Raw genomic sequence first — 23,712 nt, 5'->3', positions numbered from 1 at the left:
TGCCCATCCTGGGACGAGTATTCTTCTAATTCTGATATATGATTGCTGTTCACATTTTTGCATTTCTTTGTTATTTTCTGACCGTATACAAACATTTTTTTTTTTGACATGTGTAGAATGGAGTTTCTGTTTTGTTATGTGGCAACTTTCTAAAGGCAACCATTTTTGAAACGTTGCAGATGATTGCAGCATATTCTGCATTCCCTGTTAAAAGTGCAAGTCTTCTTGTCGTTCTCCAGCATCATTGTAATGTACTTTTTTTTTTTATCATAGATTTATATGCATTGTCGTATAAGATTTGATTTGATTTTAAAAATTTAACGCTTCTTCAGAATCAAAATTCAAAATATTGAATTTCAATTCAAACCAGTAGTATCTACTTAATTGTCATGTCGAAATTAGTAAAATATCCAAAAATTACGAAAAACGATAAGTTAGGAAATTAATTATGAATAAAAATAATTTTTGAAGAAAATTACAAGTTTACTTAAATAATAAACAGAAGTGTTCGTATAGTAGCAGGGGAGGCAACTGCAGTATGTCATTTCAATTCCTGAAAACTCTTTGAAAACTATTTACATTAATAATTAATTTTCTACCTCATCTTTTTTCATAATTTTTGGAAATTTTATTAATCTCGACATGACAAGTAGACACTACTGATTTTAGTTGAAACTCAATATTTAGTGAGAAGGAAATGTGAATGATGAGTTACTTCCCTTGTGTTTACGCTGCATGTCGAAAACAAATATGGCCGATCCTTGTATTGTAAAATCATGAAAATATGTGTTTTATGTAATAATGTAATAATCTATGCTATTATATAAAAAGTCACTTTGTGTGTGTGTGTGTGTGTGTGTGTGTGTGTGTGTGTGTGTGTGTGTGTGTGTGTGTGTGTGTGTGTGTGTGTGAGAGCTCCTTCCTCATAGGTTCTGAAACAGCTGAGCAAATTTCACACAAAGGTAATTTATATTTCTGGCAGTGTTCTTAGATATGTTTTGTACAGAAATTAATCTGATAAGCATCGAAAATGAAAAAAGTCCAATCTTAAAAATAGTTTAGGAGAAGAAATGTAGTTGCATTACTCTCCTAATAATCATTTAATTAATAATCACAAAAACAACAAAACATCTCCTTGAAACAAATAACAACAAAAGGGGTTTATTGCAGAAGAAAGACGAGATTGTTTCTTGAACTGAAAAGAAAGAAAAGGCAAAGGAATCTGCCTGGCTGGGTGTCGTCTGCTGATGGCCAGGTAGGTGAGCGACGGATGGGAGTAGCCAGTGAGTAGCAGTGTTAGGAGTGCTGTGAGAGAGATCTGTTCTGGTCGCTGGCTGGTGTCTCTCTGCCCAAATCAGCTGAGTTTCCAAAAGGCTAAAAATAGTGCTTTAAGGGACAGCTAAAATCAATGCGCTCTGCCAACTGATTGGTCAGTCTTGCTGAATCATGTTGGCAAAGGGCATTGATCTGCATATATAAAATAGTTTGTTAACCGTTACAATAGTCTTTCTTCTCTTATAGATAAAAAAAGAATTTTCATGGGGGCAGATTTTACATGACACAGGCTAAGGGAAATAATTTTATTATTTCTCTTAGCCGGTGTAATGTAAAATATTTCCCTGTAAAAATTCTTCATTTTTATCTATGCGTTAGATCGTTAAGCCCAAATATCAGCTGACATGATATTGTAAACAAACACAGAAGGAATTTGATGAACAACATTATCATGATTATTTATGCAAATTAGTTCAATGGGAAAATTATTCCTTGTAATGTATAATATTCAATAGAGGATTGATTCTATAATAATACATATACGCAATCTGCATGAATTTAAATATGTTTAAGCGTATTGTACAACCGGGCAATGCCGGGTGGCCAATTAGTATTTGATTAATTGTGACATGACAATAAAGCAGATAATATTGCTTTTAGTTGAAATTGGCATAAAAAGTAAATAGATACCATTGTTTTTTGTTTTTTTTAATGAAAATTCATTTTGTTGACTTTCATTTTAATATCGAAGAAGCGCTAAAGATTTCTTTCTTTGTCTGTCCTTTTCTATTTTTTTTTCTTTATTTGTTCAACAATTCCTTTGGTAATCTTGTAGTATAGTTAACAACCAATGTTCTGCTCTTGTAGAGCCTTTTGGGTGCATTTACAGAATTGGAACTACTTGAAAATTTTACATAAGAATACTGCTTTAGTTAACACCCACTTTATAGCCAGGGTGGTCATAAAGTGGGTGCTCATTTTACGTTAAATTAATATAGAAAAGTGATTCCTCCATATTTTGAAACAATAATGTGCGACCTTAAGGGCAAGTGTCACATAACCCACTATACAAGTCAAGTCATTAGCTTTCCAACAAGCCTTCATTTGTTAAATTCTGATCAGTAGTCGCCGAGATTTGGAACTTATAAAATTGGCCAAAAAAGTGGTATATCTATATATGGATATATCTATACTCGTCGCCAACTTGAATATTGAAATGCTCATATCTTTGGTTGTATGAAACGAAATTACATGAAAATTTTCAGGCTTTTAGAAGATTATAATAGTATTCTATGGCTAAATTTTTATGACAATTGGTTAAAAAGAACTTATATTTTCAAAGTGGGGGAGGGTAGAGCAGTAGCTCTAGATATATCTAAGGCTTTTGATAGGATATGGCATGAAGGTCTTCTCAGGAAAATCAGATCATATGGTATCACTGGAAGAATACATAACATAATTAAATCCTTCTTAGATAAGAGAAAAATCCAGGTTGTCCTCAACGGTTGAACATCGAAACAATATGATATAAATGCGGGAGTGTCTCAGGGGTCTATCCTTGGACCTCTATTATTCCTAATATTCATAAATGACCTCCCTGACAAAATTGTCTGTGAGATGGGTATATATGCTGACGACACCATGCTCTATAACAGACACAACAGGAAGACAAATGAACACATATCTAAAGAAATGGCAGAAACACTAGAGGGTGACCTCCGATCTGTAGTGGATTAGGGACAAAAATGGATGGTCACCTTCAATGCTGCCAAGACTAAACTTGTTTCCTTCAGTAATTATAAGAAACCTTCTCTAACACCAATAGCAATGGCCAAAGACTCTTTATTTGAAAGTATATCTTTTAAACTCCTCAGCCAAACAGGAAACATGAGCTGGAACAATCACATTGAAAGTATTGCCAGGACCGCAGCGAAAAAGGTAGGTTCTCTCTATCATGCTAGAAAGCTACTAATGCCCGAAAATATCCTGTACCTCTATAAGGCCACCATTCACCCATGCATGGAATATTGTTGTCATATTTGGGCTGGTGCATCTGCCACTAGTCTCTCGCTCCTAGACAAGGCTCAAAAGAGAGTCGCCAATCTGATAGGTCCTGAACTGTCATCTAAGCTTCAGCCTCTGTCTCATTGACGAAATGTTGCATTCCTCTACCTGTTCTACAAGTACTTTAACAGTGAATGCTCTGACGAACTGCAAGCACTTGTGCCCCCTCGACGTAAATACCCCGACAAACCTGACAAGCAGCTAAATCCCACCATTTCACAGTAGAGATCCCTAGATGTAAGAGAGCCTTCTACTCCAATAGTTTCTTCCTCAGAACTGCTAGACTTTGGAATTCCCTTCCAGTTCCCTGCTTCCCCAACTGTACTGACATGCAGAAGTTCAAGTGTAACGTGAACCGACATCTTGCTGCCCAACTCCCTACACAGTACCCGTGATGCTTATGTCTCCTACATCAAAGTGGCAATGTGCCTTGTTAAGGGGTGAAAACGTAAAAAAATAAAAATAAAATAAAAGATAATAAAAAATAAAAAATAATAAAATATGCCCAAATTAGCATACATTTATATTTATAGTGTCCTAACAAGCCAGCTTTAGTTATAAGGTAAATTGGTAACCCTTCCTATAATTGGCGACTTCATTTAATTTATTTTAAGGGTCCCTAAAATGCATCCTTTAGAGTTAAATCGCACGAACGTGGTGGTGGTGGTGGCTGGTGGAGTGGTGGTGGACTGTTGCTGTTGACAGATCCATTTTGTGAAATTATTCGTTTATCAAATGTAAATAAAAAAAAATTGCATAATTTCCAACGCAGCTCGGGTGTCAGTTTCTTCATGATAAATTGTCAAACCAAGCTGAACTCCAAATAACCGATTGTTGCCAAATCTGCAATTAAAGAAAATTTAGTTGTCAATTTAAAGTTCGCCGCGCTTAAAAAAAAAAAAAAAAAAAAAAACACTCGATAGATGAAGTTCGTTTCAAGGGAGATAATCAAGGTAATACCCAAATTGTTGCTTCTAGAAAGTTTGCTCGTTCTTCTAGTTTTTCTTTCTTCTAGTAAACTTCTTTCTACAGTTGAAAAAGACGAAGTATTTAGAAAACAATATGCCTGTTTTATCACCAGTGACTCAACATTCGCCATTTCTAATATTTCCAGAGTGTTAATCGATAAAAAAAAAAAAAAAAAAAATCAATAATATGACTGAAACTAATCGTTATCTCCATAGAAACAAAAACAATATGGCTTTTTGGTTGGCGATGAATGAGAACATTTTTTAAAAGCCTATCCAAGTTTTGGGTCTGATTTGTGTTATTTTTGTGATGGTTAATTATTAAGAAATAATTAAAATGATTGTCAGGTAAGATAGTTGTTGCGGTTTTTAAATTATTATTATTTTGGTTTGTCTTTTAATTTTGTATTTTTATTAATAGAAAGTTTTTGAACGGAAAAGTCCATTTTCGCCTTTGAAACGAGCAAACATGGACTAAGGTGTATATATATATATATATATATATATATATATATATATATATATATATATATATATATATATTGTGACTTTATTTAAAATCCCAGTAAACGTGTAAATTAACACTTTCTTTAAGTACACCCCCCCCCAAAAAAAAAGAAAACGCGATTACGTATGAACAGTGGTGGAACACCTTCCAAAAAAAAGAAGAAAATGTTTTGAAAAATAGGCGCTTCTACACTATTGGGACGAAATTTCGGAAATCGTAATACTAAATTTCATACGGAAACAATGTTATCTACGTATTCCTCGTATTTTTAAGATGATTATATCCCAAAATTACGAAAATCGATAAGGTAGAAAATTATTAAAGAAAATAAAAAATAGATTTGATGAAAACGATCGTAAGACATAGGAGAGTTCAAAAGGGAGGTAATTTTCCGTATTGATTTAAACAAGATCGCGGCAATTTTTCACCTGCTAACACGATTAAAGTTTTTTTTGTTTTTTTTTAATAATTCAGTAATATTAAGGTAATTTCGACTGCATAATTTAGAAGCTACCAGTGTAACTTATTAGAATTGACAAAAAAAAAAATCAGTTGAAACCATTGTTTTTTATCTGAAAACTCCATTTATCAACTACAAAATCTCGTCTCAATTCTGTAGAAGCGCCGAAAAATATTTTAAAATTTTGAGTGGGGGATCAATTTCCCATATAAATTTGACGTAAAATGTACCCCTCCCCATTTCCGGGTCATTCTAACTTTTTAGTGTTGTTCACTAATTTTTTCACTACTAATCCTAAGTTCGAGTGGCAGGGCCGTAAAACTACATGTAATCTCCTAAAAAAAAAGTAAGAAACGCACAGAATTTATTTCCTATAGCAAAAATTCTAAAACACTAGATTGACTGGAAAGTGGGTGATTATTTTATGTTAAATTTATATGCGAGACTGATCCCTTACTCTAAATTCTAAAATAATTGCTGTTTTTTATTGTTTTTTTTTTTTTTTTTCATCAAATTTTGACTAAAAAATTAGAATCTCAAGTTTTTAGGAGTGAGTGGACTTTAACATGACTGCATGTTTTTTATTTATGTTCTTCTTTCTGGTTTGTTTTCGATTTTGTATTTTTATTAATAGAAAGTATGTGTTAATCTGTAATAAAGTTTAAGGAGTAATTACAAAAAAAAAAAAAAAAAAAAAAAACTGCTCCCATACTTACAAAGCTGTTTAAGTGTTGTCTTAAGGAGAATTGTTTCCCAACACCCTGGAAATATGTCCTGTATTTAAAAATTCAGGTGATCGGTCATCTCCCCTCGCAATACAAACCAATCAGTCTCCTGTGCGTCATGAGTAAGTTTTTTTTTTTTATTACATTTTCACCCCAAACAAGGCACATTGCCACTTTGGTGTAGGGGGTTACTATCAGGGAAAACATCTACTGGGGTACTATGTAGGGATTAGGGCAGCGAGATGTTGGTTCACGTTGCACTTGAACTTATGCATGTCAGTACAGTTAGGGAAGCAGTGACCTGGAATGGAATTCCAAAGTCTAGCAGTTCTGGGGAAGAAACTACTGGAGTAGAAAGATCTTTTACATCTAGGGATCTCTACAGTGTGGGGGTGGGATTTTGCAGCTTGTCGGGTCTGTCGAGGGTGTTCACGTCGTGGGGGCACAAGTACTTGCAGTTCTTCAGAGCATTCATCATTATAATACTTGTAGAACAGGCAGAGGGATGCAACGTTTCGACGATGGGACAGAGGCTGAAGTTTAGATGCCAGTTTAGGGCCTATCAGATTTGCGACTCTCTTTTGAACCCTGTCAAGGAGCGAGAGGCTAGTAGCCGATGCACCGGCCCAAATATGACAGCAATACTCCATACATGGGCGAATAGTGGCTTTATAGAGGTACAGGATACTTTCGGGTGTTAAAAGTTGCTGGAATCTGTGTTAAATAGAGAAGTAGTCAACCACCTCAGCAAAAATAACCTCCTTAGTGACATGCAATATGGTTTCTGTTCTGCTAGATCTACAGCAGATGTGCTAACAGTTATATCTCATAGGATTAATGAATCTTTTGATGGAGGCTTCCTTTCTAGGGCAGTTGCCCTTGACGTATCAAAGGCCTTTGATGGAGTATGGCATATCTACTTCACAAAATCTCCAATTATGGTATAGCTGGAAATATCTTTTCAATTATTAAATCATTTCTTTCTGATAGGTTCATAAGAGTAGTGGCTGATGGGCAGAAATTAGAAACGAACAGTATTAATGCTGGAGTCCCTCAGGGTTCAATCCTGGGCCCAACTCTCTTCCTAAACTACATCAATGATCTCCCAAATCACATCCTAAAATCATTCGTAGACAATTATGCTGATGACACTACCATGTACACTTCAAAGGCCATAAAAGTTCTCTGATTCTATCTCCCCTGATCTTGATCACATAGTTCAATCGGGAAAGAGGTGGCTGGTTAATTTTAATGCATCTAAAACCAAGCTTCTATCTTTCCATCATCAACGTTCTGATCCCTGTCTGGCATTTGAAATGAATGGCTCTCGTCTTGGGGAGGTTCCCTGTTTTGACAAACTTCTATGTTTAACCTTTACTCTGGATCTGAGATGGAATACATACATCAAATCCGTTGCCAACACTGCTGGAAAAATGGTGGGATTGTTCTACTGCTTCAATTCTCTACCTCTATAAGAGCCAAGTACATCCAAGAATGGAGTACTGTTGCCACATCTGGGTAGATTCTGTCTTACTTTCAGAGAATCCAGACTCACCTGCCCTAGTTTCTCCAGCACCTCCTGCAGCTTCCTCTCCACAATAAACCTCTTTCCCCATCCCTTGCAACATCCCTTCTAGCGCACAAGCCAACCAAACGAATAAAGATAACGACTTGTTCTCTTTTTTTATCAATATTTACTTTAATTCATGTGGTAAGAAATTGTTTGCTCTTTTTTAATACTTTTTTTGTCATTAACTGTTACATTTTATTATAGCACAGTACTTTACAGTATACAATATTTTATTTTTGATGTTACGACTTATACTGAAATTCGGGTTGCAACGCGTCTTAAGAACAGATCAGTGTTGTAACTCAAGGATCCTCTGTAATCAATATGGGAGGGGGGGGGGGTAAAATCTAATTTTGAAATTGACTTAAACAAATATGAAAGAATCATTTAATTTTAACTCAAGTCATAAAACCATGTGGGTGCTTGTGCAGATTAGTGATATTTTAAACCAACGCATTTCAGGTGAAAACATTATTACATACTTACGTGTCATGTTGAAATTAGTATAAATTCCAAAAAATTACGAAAAATGTTTTACAAAAAAAAAATCATCCACAATTACGTTCTAACATTTTCTGTTTAAAAATGCCGGATCTTTTATTAAAATTGAGGGAGATAAATCAGTTTGTCTTACAGAATACGTCACACAACTTTTCTACATTAAAACATACAATGAAATGTCAAAATTCGATAAATCCTACTTGTGATTATTGTTTTACTGAATCATATTTTGTGATTTTGTGGAATTCATGCTAATTTCGTAACTACGTAATAATGTTTTCACCTGAAATGCGTTGGTTTAAAACATCACTTATCTGCACTGGCACCAACATGTGTCCTTCATTAATCCTACTACATACTCTAAATCAGATGTCAATCCAAAAATAAATTGACAAAAATAAAAAACGGTGCTTGTTAAGAAAGAGTCGACAGATCAAGTTTTTTAATAGTATTTATTATTATTATTATTATTATTATTATTATTATTATTATTATTATTATTGGCAACCTTCTGTCTCTTGAGACAATGGCATTCTGCACCTAGTTAGGTCTACGACCATGTCTGCTGTGGCTAAATAGTCCAATTTTAGATTTGCAACTACATTGGCAGATGCTGCAGTTATAGTCAGCGGTAGGAATAGTGGGGGAGGCAGGGGTGGACTGTATCCTCTCTCGTCTGTAGGTTCTCTTTTCTTCACATTGTCTTTCTCTCTTCTTTTCTACTAATTTGATGCTGTCTTTGACTTTTGCTCGCCAGGCTGGGCGATCCGATGACTCTGACTCGAGATCTTGTGGCTGAATGCCACAAGTCTTCAGGTCTCTGTTGCAGATGTCCTTGTAATGCAGAGTTGGTCATCCGATTGGCCATGTTCCAGAGACCAGCTCATCATACAGGATGTCTTTTGGGATGCGACCAACTTCCATCCTGCATACATGATCAAACCAACGCAAGCGTCTCTGAGTTAGAATGGCAAACATGCTTGATATGCCAGCCTGGGACAAGGTGACTGAGTACTTATTGTCATGTCAAAAGTAGTAATATATTAAAAAATTACTAAAATTCACCAAGTAGAAAATTATTTATAGTTAAAAGTAATTTTATGGAAATTTTCAGGTTCAGTTCACAATGAATGAGCAAAAGACAAAAACATGAGGGAAGTGATGAAAATGGATTTGAGAGGAAGAAAGACTTGGCCAGAGATAGGTTGGTTTGGAAGTCCATTTTTTAAAGCCATCCAACACATGTCAGCATGTTAAATGGAATATGACAAAGAAGTAAGAAAACAGTCAGAATAAGAATTGTAATCTTTTTTTGCATACTTTTTCCTTCTGCATCTCTGATGACTTTTGTCGGCAATCGTTAAAAAACATTTACAAGCAAACTATGATTGACTTGTCCACTCCATTTCGCTTTCTCTCATGTAACTCATGAAAAGGAGAGTGCTCAGAAGCATTGCCCTTTTACCAGACGAGCATAGCTGCATTTAGAAAAGAAAATATGAGATCAACCGGGTGTGAATATATTAAAAAAAATTCAACCAATGGAAGGTTCTATCATGCATGTGTGATGATGTATGGAAGTGACATATGGCCAGTGAGAGTTGAGGACATGTGTTGCATGAAAAGAAATATGAGAATGATACGATGGATGTGTAATGTGTAATTAAAAGGCGTTAAAAAATCAGTACACACCTGTTTTTTGTGACAAAAAGAAAAGAAAAGAAAAAAATGGCTGCCTTTCCAGTTTTATGCTAATCCAACTGATCACTTTATGCAAATGAGATGCTGTCTGACTTTTATAGAGACTCTGCGATTTAGGACTTGGTGACAGAAGGAGCAAGTCTTGTGAGCAGAGAGTTGTATTTTTGCAGTTGGAAATTGACAGCAGTGAGAACATATTTTTTTTTTTAATTTTTTATTTTGGACACCGAAGCCAGGAGGAATTTACAAGCTATTTCGGCAATATTTGTAGTGACAAGCGTAGTCATACAGCCTGTATTGACAAGGGCTCTAGCCCTCTTCCCATTGATAGTGATCACTATCTGGGGCAACAAGTCCTCACAGGCCATCACAGTATCAAAGCGGTGACTACTGGCATAATAGCACCCCTTTACTACTTTGATGGTTGAATTGCTATTGGTTGAAGTTCTTGGCAATCAGTGTGTACTGAGAATGCCAAGAATTTCAACCAATAGCAATTCTAAAGACTGTGCTGGCTAAAGATGATGCTGTTAAGAGAGCCACCTACTCCTACATTGATGATGTGCTGGTAGACGAGACCGTGGTGTTTGTAGAAAGGGTGAGGAATCATGTTAAAACATATGGACTGATGGTTAAACCGTCCGAATCATTGGAAAATGGAACGGCTTTGGGGTTGAGATTACAGCAGAATAAGGCAAGAAAGTTGATGTTTGGACATTACGAAACGAGATCCCTGAAGCTAGGGAGAACCTGACCAAGAAAGAGCTTTTCTCAATATGCGGAAAGTTAGTTGACCATTATCCTATAGCCAGATAGTTGTGAACAGCATGCAGCTTTATTAAGAGGCAGACGGGTACAAACCGATGGGAGGATGCGACTGACCGAAGAGTGCTGCTCATGATACAAGAAGTCATTGCAGAAGTGAAAAACGCGAACTTGGTAAAAGGGAAAATGGCATGTAAACAGGAGCCGTGAAGGGGTGATATGGAGCGATGCTAGCAACTTGGCATTAGGGGTATTATTAGAAACAGAATGTGCAACTGTTAAAGATGCTGCTTGGTTACGCAAAAAAGATGATAGTGCTCATATCAATGTTGCAGAGCTCAATGCTAGGATGAAGGGCATCAATCTGGCTTTAAAACTTTACAAGTGGTGAATGTTAGAACAGATTCTGCAACAGTAGCATCATGGGTTAGATCGGAGGTGTCTAGAGATAAGCCGATAAAGACAAAATGGGCATTAAAAAGAGATGCTATAAAGCATCGACTTGGAGCACTTGGAGACCTAATCCAAGAATTTGGACTGACGGTAACTGTTATCTTGGCTCCAACACAGAAGAATAAAGCAAATGGGTTGACGAGAGTGAAGAAGGCTTGAAAAAAGAAAGCTGTGGCTCAAGTGAGCTGTACGGTAGAATAGCTAAATGACTTGCATAGGATGCATTACTTTGGAAAAGAACACACTTTATATTTAGTGAAAAGGCGAATCCACACCTGACGATGGAAGATGTCAGAGCAATATAGAGAATGTCAATCCATTGACTCTGCACCGGCTAAACACATAAAAGGGGAATAACATGTGGCAGAAAATTGAAGGCGACTGGCCATTGACATCACTCATTATCAACACAAACTGTATCTGACTATGATTGACTGTGGGCCTGGGTGGTCAGCAATATGGCAAAGAATGAAAACGGAAATAGGAGAAGAAGTTAAGAAAATTATTGAGGAAGTGTTTATGAAAAGGGAATCAGTAGAAGAAGTGCCAGTTGATAATGGTATGTCCTGTCACTCAGAAGTTTTTAGAGAGCTATGTGCAAAGTGGAATGTTAGGCAATATTTTCAAGCTGCGAGCTGGCCGAGTGGCAATAGGATTATAGAGAGGCACTATCGTATTATAAAAGCTGTGGCAACAAGAAGTCAAATTTCGCCTCAAGAGGCAGTATTTTGGTATAATATGGCACCAAGTCTGGCCAAGATGAAATGATCAGTGCCACATTGATCCATTTTCACATACGAATGGGGACATCCATTGTCTGTACAGAAAAATTGGAACAGGCAAAAGCAGAAATCGTAGTTAGTAAAAAAGTGTTGGTAAAGCCACCCAATCCTCGTTGTATAACACAAGAGGTACTATAACTGATGTACTCTTCAAGAACACCAGCAGTAGACGGAATGCCATGTCATATCTTGGACGTAGAAAGAGTTTCTTTGCTGGCAGAAGAGGAGGTTGAAGAAGTCATGCAAGAAGAACTAGTGTGGTGCTCTCACCGCGAATGAAGATGTCCATCATGGATGGTAGACTATGAGAGCATTTATTGATCTTGAAGATCAAGGAGGCGTGTAATTAAAAGGCATTAAAAAAAATCAGTACACACCTATTTTTTGCGCAGTCCCATGCAGACAAAAAGAAAAGAAAAAAAAATGGCTGTCTTTCCGGTTTTATGCTAATCCAACTGACCGCTTTATGCAAATGAGTTGCTGCTGACTTCAGTATAAAAGCCTAATTTTTATAGAGACTCTGCGATTTAGGATTTGGTGACAGAAGGAGCGAGTGTTGTGAGCTGAGAGCTGTGTTTTTGCAGTTGGAAGAAATTAGGCAGCAAAGTGGTGGGAACAGTTTTTTGTTAAATTTTTTTTTTTTTATTTTGAACATCGAAGCCAGGAGGAATTTACAGTCTTTAAGATAGGTTTGAATCTGATGACCTCAAAGGAAGATTCAATCTAGACAGTGTAGAGAGACATGAGCTGAACAGGAGACTTTGATGGTTGTGCCACATTAACTTGAAAGAAATGATGAGAATTCTTGGGTTAGTAGATGTAGAACAGTTGAGGTAGCAGGTTCAGTTCACAATGAAAGAGCAAAAGACAAAAACATGAGGGAAGTGATAAATAGGGCTATGACAACAGCATATTTTTTTTATTGTTTTGACTCGTGAGTATATATCTGTTAATATCTTATATGTTTTTATATAGACTGATTTGGTGTTGGATATATACTTGTGAGTCAAAAGAATGAAAAGAATATTCTCTTGTAAGAGACCTAGTGATAAAAATGGATTTGAGAGGAAATGAGATAAATGAAGACTTGGCTATAGATAGGTTAGGTTGGAAGTCAATTTATTAAAGTCGTCCAACACATGTCAGTATGTTAAACGGAATATGATTAAAAGTGACTTAAAAGAAAACTACGTGCAACCATGAGTATTCAACATTTTTTCAGCAGGTTCATAACTCATAAAGTACGATAACATGATCTAATAACTGACTGATGACTTCAGAGGAAGAGGTAGAGAAACATGTGCAGAACAGGATACTTTGATGGTATGGCCACATTTAAAGAATGGATGAGAGTTATTCAAGTAATAGATGTAGAATAGTTGAAGTAGCAGGGTTAGTTCACAGGAGCAGGCAGCCGAGGAAAACGTGCAAGGAAATGATAAGGACAGACTTGAGATACCATCATTATTTTTGGTTAAATATCTGTTTTATGAGCTGGCTCCCACACTAACCCATCTTTATTCAATTTATCTCTTACGTTCGTTCTTATTTCTTAGACTAGCGGGAGGGGGGGGGAACGGTAGTAAAATATGCTTAAATCAATTTTAATTCATGCAAATTTTGTATTTATTATTACAGAGCAAATTCTCTATTGAATATTATATATATATATATATATATATATATATATATTATATATATACGAGCAAACAGTTAATAAAACATTAAAAAACACTTTGAAAAAGAGAACATATTTAATCTGAAAAGGAAACACTTGATAAGTGGATAGTCCTTAATCCACAGAGTTTTGAAGAAATACTTTCCTTCTCATCAGAGGGTAGGAATTAGCAAAATGCGGGATCGGATTCTGTATAAAAAAGTATTTGATGAAACTGCAAGTAAATCAAAGATCTTACTTGATAACAAAATTGAAGTAGAGAGAATATGGCGAAGAAAAAGGTGATTACACGTGAGTGGATAGTAGTCTGGTGAACGGTAAATAATCCAATGATGGTAAAATCCAAAAATATAACTTCAAGAAAATTAATTGAATTTCCATTTGCACAAGTAAAATTCAAGGAAATCCCGTAATTGGAAGATGGTCCAAAACAATCCAAAGGCCGAAATCCATGGAATAATTCACAAATATGTACAAGGGAAAAGGGGAAAAATTCCAATAATATTAACAAAAGAAAAATAAGATATGCTTTTCACACTGCTGCCGAGACATAAATGTAAATAAGAAAGATCAGGGAAGAAGAAGAGGGAAAAAAAAATTAAATGGTGATAGAATTAAATATAAAATAGAAAAACAAATGTCAAAATGACCCAGACAGGAAATGTTAAAAGGCAATATATATATATATATATATATATATATATATATATATATATATATATATATTTTTTTTATTACATTTTCACCCCAAACAAGGCACATTGCCACTTTGGTGTAGGGGGCTACTATCAGGGGAAACATCTACTGGGGTACTATGTAGGGATTAGGGCAGCGAGATGTTGGTTCACGTTGCACTTGAACTTATGCATGTCAGTACAGTTGGGGAAGCAGTGACCTGGAATGGAATTCCAAAGTCTAGCAGTTCTGGGGAAGAAACTACTGGAGTAGAAAGATCTTTTACATCTAGGGATCTCTACAGTGTGGGGGTGGGATTTTGCAGCTTGTCGGGTCTGTCGAGGGTGTTCACGTCGTGGGGGCACAAGTGCTTGCAGTTCTTCAGAGCATTCACCATTATAATACTTGTAGAACAGGCAGAGGGATGCAACGTTTCGACGATGGGACAGAGGCTGAAGTTTAGATGCCAGTTTAGGGCCTATCAGATTTGCGACTCTCTTTTGAACCCTGTCAAGGAGCGAGAGACTAGTAGCCGATGCACCGGCCCAAATATGACAGCAATACTCCATACATGGGCGAATAGTGGCCTTATAGAGGTACAGGATACTTTCGGGTGTTAGAAGTTTTCTAGCACGGTAGAGAGAGCCCACCTTCCTCGCAGCGGCCCTGGCAATGCCCTCGATGTAATTGTTCCAACTCATGTTTCCTGTGAACGTTAGGCCAAGGAGCTTGAAAGACGTACTCTCAGCTAAAGAGTTGTTGGCCATTGCTATAGGTGGTAGAGAAGGTTTCTTGTAATTATTGAATGAAACCAGTTTTGTCTTGGTGGCATTGAACGTTACCATCCATTTTTGTCCCCATTCCACTACTGATTTGAGGTCATCCTCTAGTGTTTCTGCCATTACTTTAGATATATGTTCATTTGTTTTCCTGTCGTGCCTGCTATAGAGTGTGGTGTCATCAGCATATATACCCATCTCAGAGGCAATTTTGTCGGGGAGGTCATTTATGAATATCAGGAACAGCAGAGGACCAAGGATAGATCCCTGGGGCACTCCGGCATTTATATTATATTGTTTAGACGTACGACCGTCGAGGACAACCTGGATTTTTCTCTTATCTAAGAAGGATTTAATTATGTTAAGTATTCTACCAGTGATACCGTAAGATCTAATCTTCGTGAGGAGACCCTCATGCCATACCCTGTCAAAAGCCTTAGATATATCTAGAGCTACCGCTCTGCCCTCTCCCGCTTTGTCCAGTGAATGGTATATGCGTTCAGAGATTACAGTGAGGATGTCTGCCGTGGAACGGGCTTGTCTAAATCCATATTGATGGTCGGTCAGAAGTTTAGCATCTGTAAGGTGCTGGACTAGAGCATGGTTAATTAAGGTCTCAAATATTTTGGCAAAAAGTGGGAGGAGGCTAATAGGGCGATAATTTAATGGGTCAGTTCTTTCGCCAGAATTCTTGAATACTGGTACCACAGAAGCAGTTTTCCAACAGCTCGGAAAGCAAGATTCATTAAGGCATTTGTTGTAGAGTTTGGAGAGAACTGGAGCTACTTCGGCTGAGCACTTTTTTAATAGCACAGCTAGGATGAGGTCGGGTCCACATGCTTTGGAAGTGTCAAGGTTTTTTATGATAGCATGCACCTGAGCAGGGGTGATTTCCAGATCGTCTAGCTTGGCGTCTGTCCGCATAGGAAAGTCAGGTAGGGGGTGGTTTAGAGGGTCCAGTGTAGAGTTGGAGGCAAACCAACTGGCAAGCATGTTAGCCTTCTCGGTTGCTGAGCAAAGAACCTCGTGATTGTTGGTTAGTGGGGGAATTGTTGATTGCCCATTATTTACTACACTGTTGTAGATTTTCCAGAAGTCACGAGTTCCTAATTTTTGTGCTTCGATGCGTTTTATATATATATATATATATATATATATATATATATATATATATATATATATATACAGTATTGATTGCAAAAGTTGAAAAAGAAAGAAATGATTTAGGTGCCATCAGCTAGAATCGAAACCAAAACATTTAGTGCTCCAGCCACATTCCCTACCATTTGAGCTATCACAAGATAGATAAGGAAGATGCAAAATTAAACCACTTCAAGCTATGAATGAATTTACACATGCGAAAAGTAATAGAAATATGTTGGCAAGTTGAAATGAACATTTTGAATTTCAACTGGCCAACATATTTCTGTGCACCTCATTCATCCAGCCAAACATAGATGTTACTCCTTATAAACCATCCTTAGTGTATGATTAATATTTCCTGTTAATTTCAGTGTTATGTGACCAGTAGTTTAAGAGTAACATAGTCCGTACATGTCCACACTCTGGACTTACACATTGTATGCAGTCACAAGGAAACAAAGACAAGAAAAGAATTTGATTTACACTTTTTTTTTAGTGAAACAACAGACATTTATTTACAGGTACTTTCCAGAATAATGCCTTATCTCTTGTTCAAAAGTCTTTTCACACTCCATTTGCCTGATTTCCAGCTGACTATAATATGGTCTTCTTCAAGTCTAACATAAACAAGTTCTTGATGAGCCGTCCCCTTAAGTAATCCAATTTACCAAATTTCTACGTAATTGTCCCATTGACTACCGTACACTTATTAACCCTTATCTTCAATTGGCCTCCGAGCCTTGATAAGTGGTGACTCTTTTGTTTAAAAAAAAAAAAGAGAGAAAATACAATTGCAATCAGGAATAGATCAGTTGTACTCTAGGTGTGTGTGTGATACCATCATGACAAACAACCTTTCAAACACATCCACATATTAGTTAAGTTTCAGCGTATCAACTAAAACCCAATTGATATAATTGGTTACAGTAAGCTAAGGTACTTTCTAACTTTCGACATAGCGCTACTGGAAGTAGTGACAAGACAAATCAGTTACTTTGCTTTTTTTTTTCTCTCACGCCTATGTCTCCCCTGTGCATGTACTCTTTTTTAATGCATTTTTTTCAATATTTCATACTTTCATTAACATATTTATTATATAAATTCAAATAAAAAATCTATTTTTAAAATAAAATAAAACCTTTTATTTTCATAATTTCATAAACATATATTTCTTTATAAAATTAAAAAAAAAAAAAAAAAAAAAGAAGTCAGGAAACTTTTGTTTGGCTCCTTCCAGCGTTTTCCATAAACCACTCAGGTGATTCTAACAATAGCACTGTCCTTATATTGCAAAAGTACTATAGTTTTCTTTTTGTTTGTTTTTTATGGTCCTTACGTCAAGGGGCATCATGCCTTGTTTTCATAAAAAAAATAAATAAAAATTTTACATTTGCCTTTTTTCTTTCAGATTTTGATAATGAATGAGGAAATTCTTGAAAAACCCGTGAAAAATCAATTCCAACTGGAACTTGAGGCAAAAATGAAGGAAAGACGTACCCGAGGCCTGACCACAGCCTTAAGTCCTTCTCCTACAGAATTGAATCAAAGCGGCAGATACTTCAGTGATGATGAAGATGGTATGTTATCATACTGATTTTCATTTGTTATTATACTGTTTTTCATTTATTATACTGTTTTTCATAAATCAAAAAAAATATATTTATATATGTTTCCTTCGTGGTCAGATCCAGAGTGTCTGCTGGTTATGTAGTGTGGAGATTATGTCCTTTTGTTTTTTTGTTTTCAAGTGATGGTCTCTACAAAGCTTTGTGTGTCCACATCTCACAGAAATTCACTTTTATTATAAAACTAACAAGTCTACCCAACATTGCTTGGCGTCATAAATAACAAAATAGAAGTTAAAAAGGTTAAAAGTAACATCTTTATATTAAAGCTTCTCTCAGTCTGTTTCCCTATCTTTCCTTCTTTGCCATTTTTCCACATCCTTCTTTCTCACATATTTTTCAGCTCCACCTAGCCCATTCCTCTCTCTTTTGTTTTCATGTATTGAAAATTTTCAAGACATCTCATGTCTTTGCAATAATCATTTTTCGTTCTTGTTAGCTTCTTACATCAAGTGGATTCATGCCTTGTCTGGGGCGATTTTCATAAAAAGAAATGCCTTAGCATATTATTATATAGCTACTAAAAATTGAATGGAAGCATACTCATTAATGTTGAAACGATTAATTGGAATCAGGAATCAAAAAATCAAAATTTGGGGGAGTATCGGAATCAGAAAATTTTTGGCCGATTTTCTGATACCAAAAACAATTGTTTCATATTTTTTTACATTTGCTTCCATCTCTGGTACTACTAATAAAATTCTACATCTTCATATAATTTGCACTATCATTAAAACTAAATTCTACAGATTCTTATTATTACCCACAAGTGTATTTTTACATTACTGCAAATATGTGTACCTATTACACAGATATTTATGATAATCTGCCCCTCCCCCTGAAAAAAAAACAACAACTCTACAGTAAAATATTTCATGATTTAAAAAGAATCAAGATCAGTAATTGCATTGGAATCTGGTAGGAAAAATATTGGAATCGTCCCATCACTAATAGTCATCTTCAAAATTATACAGCTAGTTTGTAGTAAGAGGTTTGGTTTTGATCTGTTAAGTTTACTTTTATGCCATTTTTATTTTTACTTGGGGGATGACTTGCTAGTCATAAATACGCTTAAATATATTTTAATTCATGCAGATTTTGTATTTATTATTACAGAGCCAATTCTCTATTGAATATTATATTGTACCTAATATATAGTTCTGATTTCAAAGGTTAAAAAAAGATATGATTTGGGTACCATCAGCTAGAATCGAATCCAAAATATTTAGTGCTTCAGCCATGTTTCCTACCGTTTGAGCTAACCCAACAGACAGATAAAAAAGTTTTAAAATTAAACCGCTTTTAATTATGATTAGTTTTTCACATGTACACATTAATACAAATATGTCGGCAAGTTGAAATGTACATTTTGTAGCAATATCAGACACCATAACGTTCAGCACCGGACAAGACACACACTGCTACTTAAGTTGACACTCATAGTCTTTAAATCAGTATTAAGTACATTTCTCCTACCTCCATCAAAATAAAACTTATATAACTGCATTTACAATAAAATTTACTTAAAAATGGTAGTTTAATATTTTTGTTGTGATTTGTATATTCGAAGAAATCACTAGTTAAATCCGACTATTTTAATGACGAAACATGCCAGCATAGCATGCTCGCTGGTGGTAAATCACTTTTTACAAGTAGGCGTTTGAGGTATGTTCACATAAATACTTGAAGCGGAAGTTGTACTTGTCGACAACGTTTCTAGTTGTTTTAGCTAATCAGGAAAAAGCATTGTCTTTGCCACGGAATTTGAACACATGTACATCTTTTCAGTCAAAAGTTAGAATATCTCAAAGTTGATGCTTTGTAAAACAAAGATAAGTAAAGATAGAAACTGTGTTCAAACGCTATTTAATAGTGAATATATTAATTTCTTTTGTCCTAAAATTTGAAAAGAATTGAATAAAAACTTTTTATGCATGAATCGATAGAAATAGTGACAAACGCATATAAACATGAGAATTTTTGTGTGCCGAGACGCGCATAAAAAAATCTGTAAACAAAATATTCAATGAACTTACAGACATAAAGTATTCATTTTATTTGTGTTGTTATTTAGAAAACATAAGTTTTAATTATGGACAGGAAAAGAATTTTTTTTTTGAAAAAGAATAACCGACAAGAAAATTGTTTTTTTTTGTTTAATTTTCGAGTCACAAATACAACATCTTAAAGTTACCGCTTTGTAATACAAAGATAAATAAAGATATAAACTGTTCAAACGCTATTTAATAGTGAATATATTCATTTCTTTTGTCCTAAAATTTGAAAAGAATTGGATAAAAACTTTTAATGCGTGAATCGATAGAAGTATTGACAATCGCATAAACATGAGAATTTTTGTGTGCCGAGACGCGCATAAAAAAAAAATCTGTAAACAAAACATTCAACTAACTTACGGACATAAAGTATTCATTTTATTTTTGTTATTATTTAGAAAACATAAGTTTTAATTATGGAAAGGAAAAGAATATTTAGAAAAAATAAATTATTTGAAAAAGAATAACTGACAATGACCATGCTTTCAAATGAGTTAGAACAAACAAACCACTTATCCAGTTAAGTTAAAGAATAACTTTTATTGGGTTTGTTTTACAATCCACAGAGGTATGAAAAAGTGGTCAAAAAACAAATATATAACAAATAATTGTTACCAAAGGCAAGTTACTCTTCTACCTACCTCGATAAATTTTTGGTGTTGTAAATGGTTATTCTGTTCAAAAAATAAGTAATGTCGAGCATTGCATGAGAACAAGAAAAAATAGTTGCAATGTTTCTTGACAATGACTTAAAAATAAAAAACTATAGAAAATAGTGATAGAAACTCGCCCGATAATTGTCACGGTAACTTGAAGCCATTAAAATGAAATTTAATTATCCTAATTAGTTTAATGTACTTGAAAACATAATTGTAATCTGTACAAAATTTCCTTCCATTTGATATGCTACAAGCTATATTTTGTTAATAATTTCTTTGAATTGTGTCATGGTGGCCATCTTGGATTTCCTGGTTGCCATCTTGGATTTTTCACAGTGTAATGATGACAAATGATAATGTCCATCAGAATAATATTTCACGTGATGATAAAGTTTATCTCCCATTTTTTAAACTGTTTTTTATGATGCTTCTACATAAAGCCATTAAAATGAAACTTAATTATGCTAATTAGTTTAATGTACTTGAAAACAATTCTGATCTGTACAAAATTTCCTTTAATTTGATATGCTACAAGCTATATTTTGTTAATCCCTTTGAATTATGTCATGGTGACCATTTTGGATTTCTAAATCGCCATCTTGGATTTCCTGGTTGCCATTTTGGATTTTTCATGATGTTATAATGGCAAATGATAATGTCCATCAGAATAATTACTTCCTATGATGATAATGCCTTACCATTTTTCTTAGCTGTTTTTATCATGTTTCTACTTAAAGCTGTAAAGCTGAAACTGGAATATGCTAATTAGTATGTAAGTTACCAAATGAGATGGTGAACCTTCATGGTATTATATGTTCAAATTTTCATCATATCTTAAAAAGATCTGAAGGTACAGTTTTTTAAAGATGGGTAAGCCTGTAAATTGTACAAATTTCCTACCATTTTCAGTCACAAGTTTATATGCATTTGAATAGGACTGACTTAAGGCAAAATGTCCATTGAACCATACATTTTTTGATACTTTGAATGGTTATAACTCCAGTTCTGATGGGCCGATTTTAAAAAACTAAAGATATTATTTCTTTGTTTTTTATGCTGTTTTCAATAATGCTTCATTTGAGTTTATTCGATCTTAATAAAAAAAGGTGTGGTATTGCTACATTTTGCATTGCAACTTGGTGCCTTCTGTACATGTTGTTCATCCATCCAAACAAAGATTTTACTCATTATAAAACATTCTTGGTGTACAGTTACTATTAATTGTTATTTTATGTGTTACTAGCAGTTCAACCCGGCTTTGCTTGGGCCCTATGTACTGTTCATAACTTTATGTGCATATGTATACATATATTAAAAAGTTTGACTCATGTCCAGGTAACCTACATCTAAAATTTAAAGTGTTTAGACCCAAAATCGGCAAAGGAGTTTAGTAGAGTTTAGTTTTGGCAGCCAAATTTTCGCCCAAAACCTGATTAAAAAGCTTGCTGCATCTCTGAATACCCTTTATGCAAAATTTCAAATGTTTAGACCCAAAATTGGCTGAATAGTTTGCTAGAAACTACAAAGGTAAAATCTTTTGAACTTTGACCCCGTGGCAGCCAAATTTTCGACCAAAAACTGATTAAAAAGCTTGCCCTATGTCTGAATACACTTTATGTAAAATTGGCTGAGTAATTTGGTAGAGATTGCAGAGGTAATTTTTTTTAACTTTGGCCCCAATTTTGACCCCTTAACATTTATTGTTTTGGGCTCAAATCAAATTAAAACGTTTGATCCATGTCCAAGTAACCTACTTCAAAAATTTCAAGTGTTTAGACCCAAAATTGATGGAGGAGTTTGGTAGAGTTTTCAAAGGTCAAATCGTTGAACTATGACCCCTTGACAGCAAATTTTTGGCCGAAAACTGATTAAAAAGATTTTCTCAAATCTCAATACCCCTTATGTCAAATCTCGAGTCTGTAGACTGAAAATTGACAGAGTAGTTTGGTAGGGAAATGTACACACACAGACACAAATAATTTCACTTTTATAGATATATAGATGTGACCAGTAGTTTAAAAGTTTGTCTGTTAAATATTTACACACAGACAGACATACAAACCCATATAGATCTATTTTATTTATATAGATTTATTTCAGATTTCACGATTTCAGATTCATTTATTTTTAAATAGTTAATTTTGATTTTTTTTCACCATTAATTCACACCTCCTATTCTTCACATATGGTTCCCCACAGTTCCCATTTACTTGCCTACCTTTGAGGACAAAGTTAGGTACGGGGTTGATTTTTAATGTAAGCAAAAACCAAGACTAAGGTCAACAAGTTTTTCCTGTCTTGCCAATAATCATGTTTTGTTCTTGTTAGCTCCTTACATCAAGTGGATTCACACCTAGTCTGGAGCGATTTTTATATATATACAAAAAACAAACAAACGCTAAATGGAGGCAATCTAGAACATATGCAGTAGAACGGAGAAAAAAAAGCCGAAGACCCTAGTGTTTTAATGTGATGTTCTGAATGACCAAGTTTCATTTCATTTGGAGAAAACACTAAGAAATGGGGTCTAATTATAGTTGGGGCTCGTTTTATTTTGGTCACTCTGTATATATATATATATATATATAAATTGTGTATATTTAGGCAGCATCTTCTTGTTACAACAAATTTTATTGAAGAGCACGGAATTCTCCTGTTTTATTATCTTCCTTTTCATCCTCTCCAATCTCTGAATGTTTTTTTTTTGTGTTTTTTTATATATCTTAATTTGTATTTCCATGTTTCACTGTAGCAAAATAGAAATCAGTTCATCATAGCAAACTCCAGTCCCCCCCCCCCAGTAGAAGACATTCAAGATTGGCTAGTAGCAAAGTGTTGTATCTGTTTTGATATTACACTTCATCTTTTTTGTCCTTCTAGATCGAGGCAATTTTAATTTTTGCCCCAATCAAAAATGCGATTTTTTGGTGAGGGGGCAAGCTGGATGCCCCCACATTAAAAAACTGACCTTGCGTCTAACTCTGCCCTAGTGGGAAGGCAAGTTACTAGGGACCTATTGGCATTCCTTGATAGAGGTACCCAGCAATATATCAGTTTCCTCTCCCTAAATAAGAGGAGATAATGCTTGAGAGAATGGCCTCTTAGGATAATCTCAAACTATAAGAGAAGTATATTATATTTTTTGGTTTACACTATTAAACTTGAACTGTTTATTTACATATCTGTCTCTCACTGTGACAAGGTTGGACATGATGTCAGGTTATAGTAAGAAAATTCAGTTTCCTAAAACATATTGTACGCTGGATGGGTGTAAAATTTTGTTGTGATTAGGCCCATTGGCTTTGCATAATAGGAATGCTTCAGCAA

General features: G+C 35.0%; 1 protein-coding gene across 5 annotated transcripts in view; it reads left to right on the top strand.

Moving 5' to 3' along the window:
- LOC145283530 (uncharacterized) overlaps positions 1-23,712 on the top strand; it is a 260,711-nt gene that overhangs the window by 115,511 nt on the left and 121,488 nt on the right. For 2 of the 5 annotated variants that reach the window (XM_080132397.1, XM_080132396.1), the window contains exons 1-2: positions 4,232-4,292; positions 17,456-17,624. In XM_080132397.1, coding sequence (XP_079988523.1) covers positions 4,263-4,292; positions 17,456-17,624 — 199 coding nt within the window. In that variant the 5' untranslated portion in view covers positions 4,232-4,262. Of the gene's footprint in view, positions 1-4,231; positions 4,656-17,455; positions 17,625-23,712 lie in introns of those variants that run through there. The other 3 variants (XM_080132401.1, XM_080132398.1, XM_080132400.1) reach the window with 3 other exon arrangements.

Source organism: Euprymna scolopes, chromosome 8, assembly GCF_053919585.1.
Source record: "Euprymna scolopes isolate OS-2025 chromosome 8, ASM5391958v1, whole genome shotgun sequence".
NCBI classification, from domain to species: domain Eukaryota; kingdom Metazoa; phylum Mollusca; class Cephalopoda; order Sepiida; family Sepiolidae; genus Euprymna; species Euprymna scolopes.
This window is presented reverse-complemented; position numbering and strand designations above follow the sequence as displayed.